We start from the raw sequence: 20561 nt of genomic DNA, 5'->3' as shown, positions 1-20561 counted from the left end.
TCTTTTCCTGAGAGGAGAAGTAAGTGTCTCTGCGCAGCTGAGGGAGGGAAGATCAGGGATGACTTCAGGCTGTTTCCCAGCAGGTTCCCCTGGAGCCCCAGGGACCCCTCGAGGGAGCCGCGAGGGGCAGAGCAAGTGCTGCCTTGGGCTGGTCCTCTGCTGCTGAGCTGGGCTGGGCTCCTGGAAGGAGGGAGCTCCTGGCAAGTGGGCAGTGCTGCAGAGAGACAGCTCTGCCCAGGAGCAGCTCCTTTGCAAAGCGCAGCAGGGCTGAGGGCACTGCCTGCAGGCACCAAGGGGAGGGAGCGAGGCAGAGAGAGCGTAAAGGCAGTCTGGAGTGGGAGGATGCTGAGAGCTCACTGCGCGGAGAGATCTTCACAGCCCTCTACATGGTAAGTGCCTGGGTGCAGGACAATGTAGCTGGTGTTCCTGGAGGGATATCCAAAAGCTGGTACATCCCACAGCAACTATGATCTTTCAGGAGGACTCTCTCAGCTTCCCTGCTGTAGAGGAGGAGGACGTGCTGCAGAGCAGGGCTTCCCTGCTGCACCGTCAGAAGGAGAGGCCATGACGGCTGCCTTCTCCCAGGCACTGCTCCAGGGGGTGAAGGCGTGTGTGCAGGCAGGGGTGGCCAGGGCTGTCCTTCCGAGCAGGGTCCCTGCGCCCCAGGGGGCTGAGCACCAGGGCAGGGACTCTGCCGCCTGCCAGGGTCAGCACTCAGCCTGCCCGGGGAGCTCCCCACGATGCTGTGGGGAGAAGCTGTGGGTGGAAGGAGTGATCCCCGGCAGGGCAGGGTCCTTCTGCTGTCCAGAGGGTGCAGCGTGGGTCAGGGCTGCTCAGGCTTCTCCATCACCCAGAGGACAGTTGCAGAGGGTCATGTTAAAGATGAGTGTCGAGGTAGGGGATTACCTGAAAGGGAAGAAGTGTGTGCTTTGAGTTTTCTCCCCTGGGTTGTCTGGGTGGGCAGTGGGAGATGGGAATTGATTGCTCTGCTCTGGAGTAGGCAATAAGACCCCAGTTCTCGTTAGGACTTGCCTGAGCTGCTTCCTAGCCCCTGCACACACCGAGATGTCCCTGGGCAGTGCCCTGCTGCCAGGAGGTGTCTGCAGGGCAGAGCTGAGCACGCAGCAGGGCGGATGGGCTCTGTGAGCATGAAGAGGGAGGAGAGGTGAGGGCAGAGAAACAGGTCCTGGCCCAGAAGAGCTCCAGGCAGCAGAGCCATGGGCAGCGAGGAAGAGAGAACTGCTCCCAGAAAGGCCATGGCAGGAGGGGTTCGGGCACCTCCCTGCCATCCCCTGCAGTGCAGATGCTTTCCCTGGAGCAACCCCCTGCTCTCCTCACTCACACAGCAGAGCCTCTGCCCTTCATGTCATGGACACTTGGCCATGAGTTTCTTTCCCAGCAGCCTGACCACCAAAGAGGAGAAAAACTCAAGTCTCTGACTGTGTCTCCCTCCCCTGCCTCCCTTGGCAGGGGAACTCTGGCACGTTCTCCTCTTCTCCCTGCCGCCCTTGTTCTTACTGTGACACTCACTGCTGTGGGGGGTGAGGATTCAAGTGCAGCTCAGACACCAACGCTGTGTCTACTGTCATGCCCGTATGTCCGTGGAGGAAAAGCATCCAACTCGCACCCTGTTAACCTTTGGGGCTCTGGGTACTGCAGGGTGTGCGGCTGGCACACATCTCACCCTCCTTCCAGGACACAGGAAATTTAGGAGAGTTGAGTCTTTCCTTGGGAGGTCCTGCTGGGCTGCAGGCTGCCCGCCAGTAGGGCAAAGCTCTCCCGGGGCATCTCTATGTCATGCAGGAGCCCCATGGAGAAGACACCTCGGTGCTAAGGCCATTGAAATGCTGCTGGGTGGCTGTATGTGGGCAGCTGTAAGGAGCCCTCTGTGTCCGTGGTTGGGAGGGGAGAGCTGAGCTCCTCCTCAGGTACAATGGGGTGAGGGCTTTGGAGATGTGCACTCAGAACGTGGATTCCTCTGCTCCCAGCAGTGTCCGGTTTCTTTAGGGGGGAACACGGGAGTGCCATAGTCCTCCAGCTGAAAGAGCTGCCAGCACAGGGCAGCTGAGATCAGGACTGATGGACAGAGCGGCTGTCCTCACTTTGCACTGAGGGACAGTCAGGTCCTCTCAGGACCCACACGATTTCAGTTGCAGTACAGCAGAAATGCCCAGGATTTCTGCATTAGAAACACGGCTCAGCTGTGGTGGGGCAACCAGACCAGAAGGCACAAACCAAAACCCCCACAGCTCTGCTCTGCAGGCAGGTGAATTGGCAGCGACAATGCTGAGAAGCTCTTTGATATCACGAGTGGATTTAATCTGAGATCACCCCATGTTCCTGTTTACCTATTGCTGTGAGGCAGGATTGGCTCCTGCAGAGCCCAGAGCAGAGCCTGCGGCTCCCTGGGGCACCCTCAGCCAGCACCAACCAGAGCTCGTGCAAGGCACCTGCCAAAGGTCTTCCTGAATGGAGAGAGACACTTTGGGGGTTCCTATGAGAAATGGCTTTGATTTTGCTCAGAGAAGTCTCTCCTAACTTGTCACTGTCTTTTCCCTCTTGGACAGTCCCCCATGCCCAGAGGCAGCAGATGTCCAACACCAGCTCCATCACCCACTTCCTCCTCCTGGCCTTCGCAGACACGCGGGAGCTGCAGCTCTTGCACTTCTGGCTCTTCCTGGGCATCTACCTGGCTGCCCTGCTGGGCAACGGCCTCATCATCACCGCCATAGCCTGCGACCACCGCCTCCACACCCCCATGTACTTCTTCCTCCTCAACCTCTCCATCCTTGACCTGGGTACCATATCCACCACTGTTCCCAAATCCATGGTCAATTCCCTCTGGGACACCAAGGTCATCTCCTACTCAGGATGTGCTGCCCAGCTCTTTCTCTTTGTGTTTTTGATATCAGCAGAATTTTATCTTCTCACCATAATGGCCTATGACCGCTATGTTGCCATCTGCCAACCCCTGCACTACGGGACCCTCCTGGGCAGCAGAGCTTGTGTCCACATGGCAGCAGCTGCCTGGGGCAGTGGGTTTCTCAACGCTATGCTGCACACTGCCAATACATTTTCACTACCCCTCTGCAAGGGCAATGCTGTGGACCAGTTCTTCTGTGAAATCCCACAGATCCTCAAGCTCTCCTGCTCACACACGTACCTCAGGGAAGTTGGGCTTATAGAGTTTAGCCTTTCAGTAGCTTTTGGGTGTTTTATTTTCATCGTGCTGTCCTATGTGCATATCTTCAGGGCCGTGCTGAGGATCCCCTCTGAGCAGGGGTGGCACAAAACCTTCTCCACGTGCCTCCCTCACCTGGCCGTGGTCTCCCTGTTTGTCAGCACTGCCATGTTTGCCTACCTGAAGCCCCCCTCCATCTCCTCCTCATCCTTGGATCTGGTCGTGACAGTTCTTTACTCAGTGGTACCTCCAGCAGTGAACCCCATCATCTACAGCATGAGGAACAAGGAACTCAAGAATGCCCTGAAGAACCTGATTCAATCCATAGTATTTCAGCAGCAATAAGCTGCCCATCTCTCTTCACAAGGTTTCTCCAAGTGATCTCAGGCAACTTGTGTCCTTTGGGCATTGTACTGGTTATAATCGTGATCAGAAGTGTTTGCTTTCATCCTCCTTCTCAAGAGGCTGAAGCCAGTCTGTCTGGCCCAAAGGCCTTCTCTCCATGAGTCTATCACTGCGCCAATGCTGGCCTCCTTTGTGGCATGTCTGTAAATAAAGGGGATTGCCTGCGTGCAGCGTGTGCAGCTTGGGCTCTTCTTTCCACAGAGGAGTGCAGAATACGCTCAGGGAATTGCAGGCTAAAAGGCCCTGCTGTTGGGCTTGGGTGCTGCATTGGCTTAGGGGGACAAGGGCATGGCTTGATGTGTGAGGGAATGAGGGCTGGAGTGAGCCTTCACTTTACTGGTGCCCAATGCCATGGAGATCCTGGACGGTCAAAAGGTATCTGCTTGAGGCTCTCTCACATATGGCAGGGCTGGTCAAAGATGCCCGACCTTCAGACAGGGGATCTGAACCCACCAGGAGAGCACAGGGCATCTCTGGGTCACTGGGTGCCTCGGGGTGGATAGTGAATGGAGGTTTCCAAAACTTCCTCCAAAAGTGGAGTCACCCAATGGAAAAGGGCTAACCTGAAGGATGCATAGCCCAAAGGGAGTCATCCCATGTTCCTAGGGCAGCTCTGCAGAGCAGCAGCACCAGCTCTGGGCCCTGTGGGCACCTCAGGGGAGGGAGCCAGCAACAACTGGCCAGGCCAGCACAGACACACTCCCCTGGGGAAAGGCTCTCTGTGGAGCAGGGGTTTCCCTGGAGAAGAGTGGAGCACCACGCGTGGGTCAGAAAGAAGGCAAGAAGCAGGAGAAAGAGGTTTTTCTGTTCACCAGCTTGGGACAGCTCCTGTGCCACTGGACCTGGGGGTGGGGGTGGCACCGGCTGTCTGGGGGCTCTTCTGGAAAGGACACAACAGCACCCCAAGAGTGACGGAACCAATTCCTTGGGCCATTGCTGTCCTTGAGCCCTGGGAGTGATGGGGAGGATGAGAGCCCCTCCCCACCCCCAGGAGCTTCTGTGTCCTTCCGAGAGGTTGGGGCTGTGGTGGGAGTGCCCAGAGCTCTGCAGCACCCTGCAGCAGGCACTGCTGTGGGGCAAGCCCAGGCTGAGACTCACATGGAGCCTGCTGCCAACCAGCACCCCCAGGCCCCTTTCTGCAGGGCTGCTCTCCAGCCACTCCTCTCCCACTCTGTACTTGTGTCCGGAGCTTTACTCCGTCCCGGGTGCAGATCCCGGCAATTGGACTCGTTGAATGTCATGCCCTTCATGATGACTGCTCAATGCTCCAACCTAGCCGGATCCCTCGGCAAGGCCTCTCGTCCCTCGAGAGAGTCAACAGCACCTCCCAGTTTGGGATCATCAGCAAACTTGCTAACAACGGATTCCACTCCTGCCTCCAGGTCATTGAGAAATACATTAAACATTGATAAATGTATAGAATGGCCCCAGGATGGAGCCCTGAGGAACACCACTGGTGAGCAGCTGCCAGCCAGATGCAGCCCTGTTCACTGCGACACTTTGAGCCCTGCCGTCCAGCCAGTTCTTCACCCGTGAGTGCTCCGGGAACCCCCTCATCTCACAGCTGCACAACTTGCCCAGAAGGATGCTGTGAGGGATGGTATCAAAAGCCTTTCCGACATCCAGAAAAATGACATCCACCGCCTTCCCTTCATCCACGAGGCAGGTGACCTTATCTTAGAAGGATATCGGATTGGTTAAACAGGACCTTCCCTTTGTGAACCCATGCTGACTGTGCCTGATGATTGCATTGTCCTTTAAATGCCTTTCCATGCCACCCACAGTCCTAGAATCCTAGAATATCTCAAGTTGGAAGGCACCCATAAGGATCATGGAGTCCAACTCCCTGCTCCTCACAGCACTACCGAAAACTAAACCATATGACTTTCAGAAATCTAAACAAATTGGCAAAGATCAATTTTTCTACAAAAACACCCCCAGTGCTATGAAGATTCCCTCCATGGCACTGAACTATATCTGTCACTCTTCTCTAGTGGCACTCAGAAAAGAGAAACAACGTCTAAAATCTTGCTGCAGGGGAGGTCGGAATCGGATGTTGCTTATGGAAAATTTTGTAACAGCCATATCTAAAACTCTGTATTGCTTTATCTGGAATAAACACCTCTCCTCCTTCAGTAAGTTACGTCATCTCCTTCGGAGCAGGTTTCCTCTCTTTGTACCTAACGTACAACCTTGCAACTGGCATGTTGTGCATCAGAAGAGATCAGCTTTGGTTCCATATTCATCTGCATATATATATACGTATTGATTGACCTAATTCTTTTTGTGCATTTACAATTACTAACAAGTATAATCTGTGGTTAAGTTGTTTTAGTATTTGTAGGAACTTGACTAACTCTTTGTACAGCTGTCAAATTGATTAATGTTTAGGCACTGCTGAACACACTTGTTGCATAACGACGCGAGACAGAGACTTCTTCAATATGAAGCAGGAATCATGTCTGTCTTTATTTGCTTGTTAGCAAAGTATTTATAATCAACTCGCGACCTTCGAGTACATTTTTGGTCTTTGTCCAAAGCACAATTACAGATAAACAGGATCTTAAAACAGAATACAAGATAAAGCCAGATTATATTATAAACAAATTACAAGCTCTGTAATTAGCAAAATGTTCCTCCAAATTACGTTCCACCTTCTTTAATGATATTCTATTCCTTATTTATTGTTTCCTACTTATCGCCAAGCTCCTTATTCTTTGTACACAACTTTTCCGAAAGTCATAACTCAGCTTAATTACTGGATTTTGCCAAACCGTAACTTTTCCATAAGTCATAATTCAGCTTAATCACTAGACTTTGCCAAATCCTTATCTACCACGTTGTAACATCGTTCAGTCATTTTACTTAATTGCAGAAAATCCCACAACTCCCCTTTTTTGTTTTATAAAGGCTCTATTTGCTATATTCTGTAATATTCCCATAGCACACTGAATCAAACATGGGAAAATAATGAGTACAATTACGACAATTAAAATTATCATCAATACCCACTTCAAAATCATTCTCCACCACGATCCGACATTAAGGGAAACTAGCCAATTATCAAAAGGATTTCTTTCTTCCATTAACTTCCCCAATCCATCCTGGAGTTCTCTTAATTTACTCTGTATAGATTGAGATTTGTCCGTCAAATTAAAACAACACATCCCAGCAAACTCTTCACAACCATGACCATGGGCTAAAAGCAAAAAGTCAATTGCCGCCCTATTTTGCAAGGTTGCCTTTCGAATACTGTCGAATTCTGTGGCCATATCATAAAGAATTAAAGAAGTGCGATTGAATTGTTTTCCTGACCAACACATTAAGTTCCTTGCTACCTTTCCCAAATGCATTAAGGCCAAGGGAGGCAAGAATAAGGACATTGTCGTCAGAGTAGACTGTCCCTAAATTAGGACATCATCTGTACAATTCTCCAATAACGGTGTGGTAGATCGCTTTTGTCTATGACCACTCTGTCCCTGTGCTTGGTATAACATCTGCAATTGCTGCAAATGTTGTTTCTTTGGCAACAATAACGTCAATTTTCCGATCATACATGGCCCTCCAAATGACAATGGGGGAACCCCGGGCCAAGCTCTATCTCCACAGATCAAAAAATACCCAGGAGGCAAAGCGTATGCTTTGGTTCGGTTATAAGGTATATCTTGCATCGTATGATTGCAAAAACTCTCATTTAGATATTGTAATTGTTGAGGTGAAACATTGGTGGGCAGATCATTACTACTCAGGGAACTAAATTTGACACATCCATTGTTGGGAAATGTTCCAAGCAAATCTAACTCTTGAGGAGGCAACATTGCCTTCTTCAAATTCTTAATTAAGAATGCATTAACTGTAGTATTAATTGCCCAGCTCATAACATTAGACATTTGCTGTATAATTGACATATTTACAGACCCCTGGATCCAGTCAGTAAAATCTGATATATTCACATAAGCAAACCCGATCAAGCAGGTCCGGAATGGATTTCCTACTTGCTTTAATGAAAGACAGAAGTCATTCGTGTCTGTCGCTTGAGCCCATCTTATCCAAACATTGTCCTGATTCTGCATTTCAGCCAATTCCACTGGTACTGCATGAGCTCTTCCAAGGGTCAAGAAGCTTGCAAAGAGGATAAGGCAGCAACTGTAGGTCGAATCCATTTTGCAGGCAACCATTTAGGTCCAATATCTGTTAAAACACAAGCATACCCTCTTCCCCAGGTTAATAGTTCAGCAGGTCCCTGCCATTGATTAGTTCGGGCGTCATACCACAATACTGGAGGCCTGATTTGAAGTTCCTGTTTTTCCTGTTCTGGAACTAGCGTCTGTATAAACAGTAAGACCAGCTACAGGGGTAACAGATAACATTACGTCTGGCTCCAAGCAAAGTGTTGTGGAAAACAACCGGTGTTTCGGATAATGATTAGACAAAATTCCCTTAAAGTCGTAAGTAGCTAGTGCGAATTCAGTTATGGTTTGAAACATTTGTTGTATCTGCATATCTGTGTACGGTAAATAAATGACTTGAGGGTCAATCCCACTTATGTCTATGACCCTTTGACGAGTAGAATAAATTAAGTTAGATATCGCTACAATCCGTGGAATAATTGTTTGTTTTTGTGTTATAGACGGATATTTCCATTCGATAACATTCATAGGGTCCAACTGGTGTGGAAGCCATTGAAAAATTAAGGCAGCTAAATATTTTTCAGTGTTGAGTATTGCTACAAAAAGGGGTATATTTTGAACAATGCGATTCGCATATCCTCGCGTAATTTTATTAGCAATAGTTTTAAGAGCGTTCTGCTGCAATTTGTCAAGTTTTCGGGGGGCATTCGCCCCCCCTCCTCCTTTCAGCAGGTGCACCAATGGAGCAATATCCTCATTGGAAATTCCACAATAGGAGCGAAGCCATTGAATATCTCCTAATACCTTTTGAACATCTTGTAATGTAGAAATATTGAGATTAATCACAAGTTTTTGAGGCTTAACCTGTAATTGTGTAACTTTAAATCCTAAATAAGAATAAGGTGAATGTTTTTGAATTTTATCAGGCGCCACTATTAAACCAGCGGCATTTAATGCCTGATGAAGGAAATCGATAAAATTAGAATCAAGGTTTTCCGCTGCACAAAGAATATCATCCATATAATGATAAATAATACAGTTCGGAAAAGTAAAACGAATGGGTTGTAAAGCGGCAGCTACGTAATACTGACAAATGGTAGGAGAGTTTTTCATTCCTTGCGGCAATACTCGCCACTGATATCGTTTATAAGGTGCTTGTTTATTTATAGTTGGCACCGAAAAGGCAAATTTTTCTTTATCTTGTTCAGCCAATGATATCGTGAAAAAACAATCTTTTAAATCAATTACTAAAATTTCCCATTGAGCAGGAAGCATAGTTGGAGTTGGTAGACCAGGCTGCAAAGGCCCCATTGTTTCCATGACAGCATTAACAGCTCTTAAATCCTGTAAAAGTCGCCATTTTCCTGATTTCTTTTTTATAACAAAAACAGGAGTATTCCATGGACTAAATGATTCCTCTAAATGACCTAATTTCAACTGTTCCTCTACCAAGGTCTGCAAATGCGACAGTTTCTCAAGTGTTAGCGGCCACTGCTCTACCCAAACAGGAGCAGTTTGCTTCCATTTTAAAGGTATTGGGTCCGTCAACTGTCGCTGTGCAGTGACCGCTAAGTAAAAGGCGATGTCTGTAACACAACTCCCCATTGCGTTAAACAGTCCCTGCCTAGCAATGCGATTTCTGTTTGCATAACATAAGGTCGGACTTTTGCAGATAGGTGGGGTTCATTTGTCTTACACATAGTCACATACTGAGTACTAAGCATTGTAGATTGTTTTCCTCCTATTCCTTGAATCATGGCACTAATTTCTTGTAGAGGCCAAGTAGTTGGCCATACCTTTTTTGGAACAATTGTAATATCAGCACCTGTATCTAATAACATCAACAATGTAAAAGTAAAACCATCATTTTGCTTAAGTTCTACTTCAATTGTAGGTCTGTTTTTCAGGATAGGTATAGAAAAATATACAGAAGGATCATTAGTTGATCCAAATCCACTTGCCCCTCTTATTCTTTCTTCCTTATTGGGCACCATTGCCTGGAATGGAATTAACTGTGCTATTTCTGTTCCTTTTTCTATCGTTATGGGTGGATACAATGCTTTAATCATAATCTTAATTGTCCCGGTATAATCTGAATCAATAAGACCTGGGAGAACAAAAATTCCCAAACGAGAAGCAGATGATCGTCCAATTATCAAAGCACTGAGCCCATATCCCAGCGGTCCCTTTTCCGTAGAATCTACCACCTGTACCATATCATTTAATAATTGAACAGTATTAGCAACCCTAATATCTACTCCGGCGCTTCCGGCAGTTTTCCCCCGGAGACGGTCCAAGCATCCATTGAACTGGGTACCCAAGCATAGGGAATCCGCTGGTTTTTCTTGGAGGTATTTAGTGTCATAGCGCCCCTCTGGTTGGCGCTCATTATCATGTTTCCCGACTGCAAAAGCTGCCCCTGTTTAGTAAATCGCGCACGGCATTCCTCTACAACATGTCCTTGTCGCTGACACCGCGTACAATATTTGCTTCCTGAATTATTTTGAGATTTCTTGGGACAAGTCTTTTTAAAATGTCCTTTTTGTCCACATAAAAAACAAATTCCCAAGCGTTGCCGAGTATTTCTAGGTTGTAAAACAGGTTGAAGGGCAGCGGCCAAAGCTTTAGCTTGTGCCTGGGCATATACTACAGCCCTATCTTGTTCTGCTACTAGATCTGCCCTAGCACAGGCTTCCATCATTTGTACTAGCCCAGCCGTTTTTGGTAACGTTGAAAGTATTCGTTTACACACATCATTAGCATTTTGTACAGCCAGATCAAGCATTACAGCTGACTTTGCTTCGGTCGATAAGTTTGGTGATTTCTCTATTGCAGTTCTTAACCTATCCAAAAATGTAGAAAAAGATTCCGATGGCAGTTGCAGTATTTTAACATAAGGTGGGGATGCGGTCGCAGAAACCTGTAGTGCTTTTAATGCGATGGCAGCAAGAGATTGAGATTGCTGTAATATTCGTCGATCTAACCGAGCTTGTGCCCTAGGATGCACAAAAGCTCCTTGTCCCATCAACATATCGATTGTCGCAAATTTCAATGGGTCCCCATCTTGCAAGTCCAAATTTTTCATTACTGCAAGTTCACAACGTTTTCTCCAATCATCTTTAAAAACTAATTTTTGCATGGGTGACAAAATTAACGATACCAATGTTTCTATATCAAAAGGGGTGAGAATATTTTGCGAAAATACCACATCAATCAAGTTTCTTACATATGTATTATCCAAACCATATTGCATTATTGCTTTTTGCAGTCGATCTAATAACTGCCAATCGAACTGCTGCCATTCTCGCACCTCCGCTCCTGCAGCGTTATGATGAAGGTGCACAGGAAAAGCCTTTAATGGACCTAAGAATTCGCCTTCAATAGCTGCATCCCGTATTATTCCATGCCATTTCTGACCAGCGTCCACAGTCTGCGTTTTTTCGTCTTGCATACTTGTACTCTTAAAACCTGTTACTGATTGTCGTTGCAGTTGTTGATATAGATTCTGTAACAGTCCTGATTGTTGTCTCATCACCTCCTGCAGCCTCGTACCCAACTGCCCGAGAGCAATTTTTTGCCTATCACCTTCTAACTGTAATGCAGAAGCTTGCCTTTTTAATTCCTCCTCCTCACGCTTTATCTGCCGGAGTTCCTCTAATGGCGAATTTTCTTGCTCCATTATTTCATCTTCACTGATTGGAGGTGCAGTAAGGGCTGCAGACTCCATACCCGCCTCTGCACCAGTTTCTTCAGGGGAAAAATAATCAGGCGGCAATGGGATTTCAAAAATAGACTTAGCATCTCTTACATTTGCTGGCAGAACCACAGGATCAGGTGAAGAAATAGAAGCCTGCTCACTCTTTTTGGCTTTTTCTCGGAATGAATATCCTAATGCTCGTTCTGCAGCCTCCATAATTTCAGACTCAACGTGAGTCTTTTTCATCAACTGATTTATTAAATACCATACATGACTAAGGGTTACTGCTTCCTTATTTCCAACTTGCACGGATTCCCATAGATCCTTTCCTAAAGCCTGCCAGCAGTCTTCCTTAAAAACCTCATCCATCGTTGTTAAAATGTTCCTTCTCTGTCCCCATTGCAACAAGTCCAAAGCTCCCTTTTCCTTCAGAGCTATTTCATGCTTCTCTGCCAGAGATAACAATATAGCTAAAACAGCTTTCACTTCTACTGATACAGTAGATCCCATTATGAAGCAAGCCGCTCACCTGGTACCAGTCAGTTTCCAGCGGCGCCCGTCGTTATCCCAGCCGTCTTATGACTAAGGCTGACTCAAAATATTCATAGTACAGTTTTCATTCTCCAACGTCGAATCACGTCGGGGTCACCAATTGTTGCATAACGACGCGAGACAGAGACTTCTTCAATATGAAGCAGGAATCATGTCTGTCTTTATTTGCTTGTTAGCAAAGTATTTATAATCAACTCGCGACCTTCGAGTACATTTTTGGTCTTTGTCCAAAGCACAATTACAGATAAACAGGATCTTAAAACAGAATACAAGATAAAGCCAGATTATATTATAAACAAATTACAAGCTCTGTAATTAGCAAAATGTTCCTCCAAATTACGTTCCACCTTCTTTAATGATATTCTATTCCTTATTTATTGTTTCCTACTTATCGCCAAGCTCCTTATTCTTTGTACACAACTTTTCCGAAAGTCATAACTCAGCTTAATTACTGGATTTTGCCAAACCGTAACTTTTCCATAAGTCATAATTCAGCTTAATCACTAGACTTTGCCAAATCCTTATCTACCACGTTGTAACATCGTTCAGTCATTTTACTTAATTGCAGAAAATCCCACACACACTTGCTGCTAAACACCCTTAACCCTTAGTCATAAACCGTTGCCCAGGTCTGAGACTAAGGGTAGATCCTAGGCCGCACCTAGACTCCTCTCTGAGAAGGAGTTTAGAGAGCAAGGGGGTCTACTCTGAACCTCGTGACTCAACGGAAGGGCCTCCTTATTCCTTTTGTAACTGTCCATAAACCGTTGTCCAAGTCTGAGACTAAGATTGGGTCCAGTTTGATCTTCTCTGAACCTCGTGACTCAACGGGAGGGTCCCCCTGACCCTTTTATCCTCAGTCTCTGTACAAATCACTCCAAGACAATTCTGAAACGATTTTTCCCTGTGTATACTTAATCCATGTAATGAGAGTGAACATTGCCATCGAATTCTGTTAAGTCACATTTCTATAAATTTCTATTAAAATCACCCTTTGCCAATACCTTTGCCAGTGATTCTTTACGCGGCCTTAAAACCACTCATTCGTGACAAATACATCATAAACTGAAACATTCCATACTCCTTTCATGTCATTGAACCATTTTTCTGTACAGATTTATGCTTATTTTTAAAAGCCATTCATTGCACTGATGCTGCTAAAATTCCTGCAGAACAGCTGGTTCTTGCCTTGGAACTCTCCCTTCTCCTCTCTACGTACAGTAGCAGAGAAGTCTTGAGGGCATGCATTCACTTCCCAAAATTTTTTAAATAATCAATTGTCATGGTTTAACCCCAGCCATCAGCTGAGCCCCACACAGCCGTCACTCACTTTTCCTTACACCAGACTTCTCCACTGAGGTCTGCAGCTGGGTGTTACAGCTCCTTTGCACCAGCTCCCCCCTGCTTTCCTTAGAGAACTGGGCTGCCCACAGGCACAGAAAGGTTTCTCTTCATTGCCGACAAACAAAAGTTAAACATGACACAATTTAATAAACTTTAAACCTCTCTCCCCTGCTGTATGCTACGTCCAAGCAGATCTAACGTGGTCCACCTTTCACAAGGGATTTCCGTTCAAGAACAGTTTTAGACAGAGACATAAGAAAGGGCAGGCATAAACACAATTCAGGTGTTGACTAAAGAGTTAATTAGACTCCTGAAAGATGTGGCAAGTTTGTAACTCCCTGAAGCTCAAAGCAGACACCAGACAGTTGAGAGGCATCTGAATGACCAAAGAGCAGGTGGAGGAGGAAACCTGAGAGCAAAGCAAAGGGCACATCCAGACAGTTTGCTGACAAGATGTCCTTAGACATGGCCATTGAATCAGGAGAGGTGGAAACACCTGAATGACGGGGGAGATGAAATAATAGACAGAGCAGTGGTACTACAAGAACAGGGGAAGATCAATATTTTTTCTCCTGCCCTGAGAACACTTCCAGGAAATTCCTGTTGTGTCATGGTGGGAAAACGTTGCCATTTCTTAAAAGTACTCCAATGATTTGGCTGATGAAAATGTGCTTGTATTATTTTTTAAATGTTAAAAAAGAAATTGTGGACCTTTCCAGGTAGACACCAGTTGTCTGACCATAAACAGGCAGTGCCACTTCTAGGGGCCCCAGTGTAGCTGAGTGCTGGCCTGGGATCAGCATCTATCACAGAGAACCTGTGGGAGACCAGAGCACCTTCAAGCTGCATGTGGAGGCTGGGCAAGGGTTCCCAGGGCATCTACACTGGCACCAGGTGTCTGTGTCCCCGTAGCTGAAGACATTTGTGTCCTACATCCATTCCCAGTTCTGGAAAACCCTTGCCTTTTCAAAAAAAGGAAATCCCCCCAAGGACGGGAAGAAAGCTGAGAAGTGTGTTGACACCTTTCTTTGCTTTGGATCTTTAGCTTCTCTTCTTCTTACTTTCATTTTCATTGACATTAACGGACATGTGACAGGCCTACAGGCATTAAACCAAGGTCACGTGGTGTCTTGCACACAGCCCCGTGCCCCCCAAAACCTTCCCTGCCCAGGACTCCTCAGTCTTGGCACAGAGTGAGTCACACTGAGGTGTCGACCTCTCTGCACTGGTTCACATGTTGGTTTAGAAGGTTGCTTACAGCACAGGAGGATTCATGCCCCATTGACATCTGCTCTGCTCCAGTGAGAAACAGGGCCCAACTTCACAGGGTCATAAGAGAACGGAGGTTGAAGGGACCTCAGGAAGTCTGCAGGCCAACCTGTCAGAAACAGGGTCAGACCACGTTGTTCAAGGCTTGATTGAGATAGAAAACCCCCAAGGACAGAGACTGCACAACCTCTCAGGGTGGCCTGTTCCAGCACTTGGCTGAGCTCATGGCGAAAACAGTTTGCCTTATCTCCTGGCTGAACCTCTCCTCTTTCACCTTCCTCCCACTGTCTTTTGTCCTCCCACCATGCACCATGGTGAAGAGTCTGGCTCTGTATTCTCCATATCCTCCTCGTAGGTACTGGCAGGCTGGGATGAGGTCCCCCTCAGCCTTCCCTTCTCCAGGCTGCACAAGCCCAGCTCCCTCAGCCTCTCCTCACCAGCAAAGCACTCCAGTCCCCGGCTGTCCTGAGGGCCCTTCGCTAACCCCACTCCAGCTTGCCAATATCTTTCCTGAATTGGGGATCTGAAGTCTGGATTGAGTATTCCAGAGAATCCCTTCCCTCAATCTCCTGGCCATGTTCTGGTCGTCCAGCCCAGGATGCTGGTGGCCTCCCTTGCAGCCAGGGCACACGGCTGCCTCCTCTCCAGCTCCCTGCCCACAAAGACCTTTCCCACAGGGCTGCTCCCAGCCTGGCAGCCCTCAGCCTGTGCCATTGCCAGGGTGAGTCCCCTGCAGGGGCACAAACTGCCATTTGTCCTCCTGGGATTCCATGAAGTTCCTGCCAATACGTGCTCTCCTCCTCCTTGAACCTCTTCACTGAGCACAGAGGCCTGGGAGACCTTTTCAGTAGAGACTCAGGCAAAGAAGGCCTTGAGTCCCTCAGCCCCATTGGTGTCTGCTGTTTATTAGATCACCGTCCTCGTTCAGCAGCAGCCCTGCATTGCCCTTGTTCAGCCTTGGTCTCTAACACAGCAGTTGAAGCTCTTCTCTTTGCTCTTGACTTTTCTTGCAGCCACCAACTCCAGGTGGTCACCCCCCGGCAGCTGCTTCACTGCCCCTGGCAGTGCCCTGTCCTGTGCTGGCCCAGCCCCGCTGTCCCACACATGGTCCCACGGCCCCACTGTGCAGGCACAACATGAGAAAGGGTGTATTGAGGGTGAGGAACAGTTTCTCTCGCATGATGCCCATGACATCCCTTCGTGCCCTGTCCCCCTGCTGTTCCTCCTACTTGAGACAGCCTCCCCCAGGTCCTGGAACCTACCCAGGCCTATGCGCATCCCATGGGGGGTTTCGCAGACATCCCTGCTCCGGGGCCTGGCAGGGTCTGGAGGAGAGAGGTCGAGCAGGGCTGGCCATTCCCCCAGGGCAGGCACTGAGCCCAGCAGGAGGAGGGAAATGGCCGTGCAGCAAAACTCACCCATAAACCTGTGGAGAGCGGCCAGGGTTGGAAGAGGCCGAATAGGGAGGCCACCAGTGAAAGCTCGCTCCAGGCCCATTCCCTAACACATCGCCCCATGCCCTCCTCCCCTCAGCCCATGAAGAACCCAAGCACAGCAGCACGGCCTCGTGGGGCCAATTTCTTCAGCCTGTTCCTGACCTCAGCTTTGGAAGAAGAGCCCAACCTCCAGACACCGGCACTGAGGAAACCCCCTATTATTACAGAGATGTGACATGGGAGGCCAGCTGTACCTTTAGGCCAGACACATGTGCAAAGAGCTCTGGGTCAGTCAGATTGGCTTTGTGCCTGTGGAGAAGTGGAGTGCATGCAGACATTCCTGGAGAAACAGAATTATCACAGGTAAATGCCCAAAGCACAGGAGGTTCCCCAGCTACATTGGAAATCACCTGCAAAGAGACGGGGGCAGATTACTGCTGCTGAGAGACCACGGATTGAATCAGCTTCTTCAGTGCGTCCTTGAGCTCCTGGTTCCTCATGCTGTAGATGAGGGGGTTGACTGCTGGAGGTACCACTGAGTACAGAACTGTCACCACCAGATCCAGTGATGGGGAGGAGATGGAGGGGGGCTTAAGGTTAGCGAACACAGCAGTGCTGGAAAACAGGGAGACCACGGCCAGGTGAGGGAGGCACGTGGAAAAAGCTTTGTGCCGTCCCTGCTCATGGGGGATCCTCAGCACAGCCCTGAAGATCTGCACATAGGACAGCACGATGAACACAAAACACCCAAAACCTAAAGAAAAACTAACCACAAGAAGCCCAACTTCCCTGAGGTAGGTGTGTGAGCAGGAGAGCTTGAGGATCTGTGGGATTTCACAGAAGAACTGGTCCACAGCATTGCCCTTGCAGAGGGGCAGTGAAAATGTATTGGCAGTGTGCAGCAGAGCAATGATAAACCCGCTGCCCCAGGCAGCTGCTGCCATGTGGACACAAGCTCTGCTGCCCAGGAGGGTCCCGTAGTGCAGGGGTTGGCAGATGGCAACATAGCGGTCATAGGCCATAATGGTGAGCAGAGAATACTCTGCTACAACTAAAAAGAGAAACCAAAAGACTTGAGTAGTACATCCCAAGTAGGAGATGGCCCTGGTGTTCCAGAGGGAATTGACCATGGATTTAGGGACAGTGGTGGAGATGGAGCCCAGATCAAGGACAGAGAGGTTGAGGAGGAAGAAGTACATGGGGGTGTGGAGGCGGTGGTCGCAGGCTATGGCGGTGATGATGAGGCCGTTGCCCAGCAGGGCAGCCAGGTAGATGCCCAGGAAGAGCCAGAAGTGCAAGAACTGCAGCTCCCGTGTGTCTGCGAAGGCCAGGAGGAGGAAGTGGGTGATGGAGCTGGTGTTGGACATCTGCTGCCTCTGGGCATGGGGGACTGTCCAAGAGGGAAAAACAGTGACAAGTTAGGAGAGACTTCTCTGAGCAAAATCAAAGCCATTTCTCATAGGACCTCCCCAAAAACGTCTCTCTCCATTCAGGAAGATCATTGACAGATCCCTTGCACGAGCTCTGGTTGGTGCTGGCTGAGGGTGCCCCAGGGAGCCGCAGGCTCTGCTCTGGGCTCTGGAGGAGTCAGTCCTGCCCCACAGCAATAGGTAAACAGGAACATGGGGTGATCTCAGATTAAATCCACTCGTGATACCAAAGAGCTTCTCAGCATTGTCGCTGCCAATTCACCTGCCTGCAGAGCAGAGCTGTGGGGGTTTTGGTTTGTGCCTTCTGGTCTGGTTGCCCCACCACAGCTGAGCAGTGTTTCTAATGCAGAGATCCTGGGCATTTCTGCTGCACTGCAAGTGAAATCGTGTGGGTCCTGAGAGGCAAAGGGACTGTCCCTCAGTGCAGAGTGAGGACAGCTGCTCTGTCCATCAGCCCTGATCTCAGCTGCCCTGTGCTGGCAGCTCTTTCAGCTGGAGGATTCTGGCACTGACGTGTTCCCCCCAAAAGAAACCGGACACTGCTGGGAGCAGAGGAATCTACGTTCTGAGTGCACATCTCCAAAGCCCTCATCCCATCGTACCTGAGGAGGATCTCAGCTCTCCCCTCCCAACCACGGACACAGAGGGCTCCTTACAGCTGCCCACATACAGCCACCCAGCAGCATTTCAATGGCCTTAGCACCGAGGTGTCTTCTCCATGGGGCTCCTGCATGACATAGAGATGCCACGGGAGAGCTTTGCCCTACGGGAGGGGAGCCTGCAGCCCAGCAGGACCTCCCAAGGAAAGACTCAACTCTCCTAAATTTCCTGTGTCCTGGAAGGAGGGTGAGATGTGTGCCAGCCGCACACCCTGCAGTACCCAGAGCCCCAAAGGTTAACAGGGTGCGAGTTGGATACTTTTCCTCCACGGACATACGGTCATGACAGTAGACACAGCGTTGGTGTCTGAGCTGCACTTGAATCCTCACCCCCCCACAGCATTGAGTGCCACGGTAAGAACAAGGGTGGCAAGGAGAAGAGGAGAACGTGCCAAAGTTCCCCTGCCAAGGGAGGCAGGGGAAGGAGACACAGTCTTGGTGGTCAGGCTGCTGGGAAGGCAACTCATGGCCAAGTGTCCATGACATGAAGGGCAGAGGCTCTGCTGTGTGAGTGAGGAGAGCAGGGGGTTGCTCCAGGGAAAGCATCTGCACTGCAGGGGATGGCAGGGAGGTGCCTGAACCCCTCCTGCCATGGCCTTTCTGCGAGCAGTTCTGTCTTCCTTGCTGCCCATGGTTCTGCTGCCTGGAGCTCTTCTGGGCCAGGACCTGTTTGTCTGCCCTCACGGCTCCTCCCTCTTCATGCTCACAGAGCCCATCCGCCCTGCTGCGTGCTCAGCTCTGCCCTGCAGACACCTCCTGGCAGCAGGGCACTGCCCAGGGACATCTCGGTGTGTGCAGGGGCTAAGGAGCAGCTCAGGCAAGTCCTAACGAGAACTGGGGTCTCATTGCCTACTCCAGAGCAGAGCAATCAATTCCCATCTCCCACTGCCCACCCAGACAACCCAGGGGAGAAAACTCAAAGCACACACTTCTTCCCTTTCAGGTAATCCCCTACCTCGACACCCATCTTTAACATGACCCTCTGCAACTGTCCTCTGGGTGATGGAGAAGCCTGAGCAGCCCTGACCCACGCTGCACTCTCTGGACAGCAGAAGGACCCTGCCCTGCCGGGGCTCACTCCTTCCACCCACAGCTTCTCCCCACAGCATCGTGGGGAGCTCCCCGGGCAGGCTGAGTGCTGAGCCTGGCAGGCGGCAGAGTCCCTGCCCTGGTGCACAGCCCCCTGCGGTGCAGGGACCCTGCTCGGAAGGACAGCCCTGGCCACCCCTGCCTGCACACACGCCTTCACACCCTGGAGCAGTGCCCGGGAGAAGGCAGCCGTCATGCCCTCTCCTTCTGACGGTGCAGCAGGGAAGCCCTGCTCTGCAGCACCTCCTCCTCCTCTACAGCAGGGAAGCTGAGAGAGTCCTCCTGAAAGATCATAGTTGCTGTGGCATGTACCAGCTTTTGGATATCCCTCCAGGAACAGCAGCTACATTGTCCTGCACCCAGGCACTTACCATGTAGAGGGCTGTGAAGATCTCTCCGCGCAGTGAGCTCTCAGCATCCGCCCACTCCAGACTGCCTTTACGCTCTCTCTGCCTCGCTCCCTCCCCTCGGTGCCTTCAGGCAGTGCCCTCAGCCCTGCTGCGCTTTGCAGAGGAGCTGCTCCTGGGCAGAGCTGTCTCTCTGCAGCACTGCCCACTTGCCAGGAGCTCCCTCCTTCCAGGAGCCCAGCCCAGCTCAGCAGCAGAGGACCAGCCCAAGGCAGCACTTGCTCTGCCCCTCGGGGCTCCCTCGAGGGGTCCCTGGGGCTCCAGGGGAACCTGCTGGGAAACAGCCTGAAGTCATCCCTGATCTTCCCTCCCTCAGCTGCGCAGAGACACTTCCTTTTCCTCTCAGGAAAAGACTTGGGCAGGAGAATCCCCTTTCTTTGTCCCAGCATTAGCCAGGACTCCCAGGAAGGTGACAAGCAAAGACCTAATTTCTCCAAGCTGGGGGATATCCTCACGTGAATGAAATAGGCATTTCAGTCTGGCTTTGTAGTCCTAGGGCTCGAAAGACATTCAGCTCTCTGTTGTCCACGCCACGTCTCTGCTCTGAAGCAAAGCCTTTGCACACAGGGGGTCTTGGGCGCTTGGGACCAGGTTTCCTTAGGGCAGGGACGAGCTTGCCTGCTTCCACAGCTGCAGGGCTTCAGCCCAAACGTGCAGCAATGGCCTCAGCCAGGGCCACAGGCAGGAAGAGCTGGAGTTGCTCCTGAGGAGACAGAGCTGTGACATGGTTGCAGAGCTCAGGACAGCTGCTCTTCAAGGACAGCATCCTCCAAGCTCAGCAAGGCTCTAGATTGAAACTCCCTCTGAACTTGAAAGGCCATTGCAGGGCACCAGAAGGAGTGGTCACTGCTTCAGGAACAGTTAAAGAAGAAACAAAGATGCTGTGTGGCCACTGCTGAATGTGGTGAGAGCAGGAGCAGATAGATCTGAGACCTCTGTGTCCTCTTTGCCTCAGTCTTCCC

The 20561-nt window shown here is 49.7% G+C and overlaps 1 protein-coding gene and 1 long non-coding RNA gene across 2 annotated transcripts; one reads left to right on the top strand and one right to left on the bottom strand.

Annotated features, from left to right (window-relative positions):
* The first annotated feature begins 2590 nt into the window (after positions 1 to 2590).
* LOC142076409 (olfactory receptor 14C36-like) lies at positions 2591 to 3526 on the top strand. Its single transcript, XM_075138709.1, has one exon. The coding sequence runs from the start codon at positions 2591 to 2593 to the stop codon at positions 3524 to 3526; it is 936 nt and encodes a 311-aa protein (XP_074994810.1).
* A 2505-nt stretch (positions 3527 to 6031) lies between these two features.
* On the bottom strand, positions 6032 to 12538 carry LOC142076397 (uncharacterized). Its single transcript, XR_012671184.1, has 2 exons — positions 11943 to 12538; positions 6032 to 7777 (listed from the first exon to the last, which is right to left on the bottom strand). It is a non-coding gene; the product is annotated as an uncharacterized LOC142076397 (long non-coding RNA).
* Between the last annotated feature and the right edge of the window lie 8023 nt (positions 12539 to 20561).

Source organism: Calonectris borealis, unplaced genomic scaffold (assembly GCF_964195595.1).
Source record: "Calonectris borealis unplaced genomic scaffold, bCalBor7.hap1.2 HAP1_SCAFFOLD_49, whole genome shotgun sequence".
Classification (NCBI taxonomy): Eukaryota; Metazoa; Chordata; class Aves; order Procellariiformes; family Procellariidae; genus Calonectris; species Calonectris borealis.
This window is presented reverse-complemented; position numbering and strand designations above follow the sequence as displayed.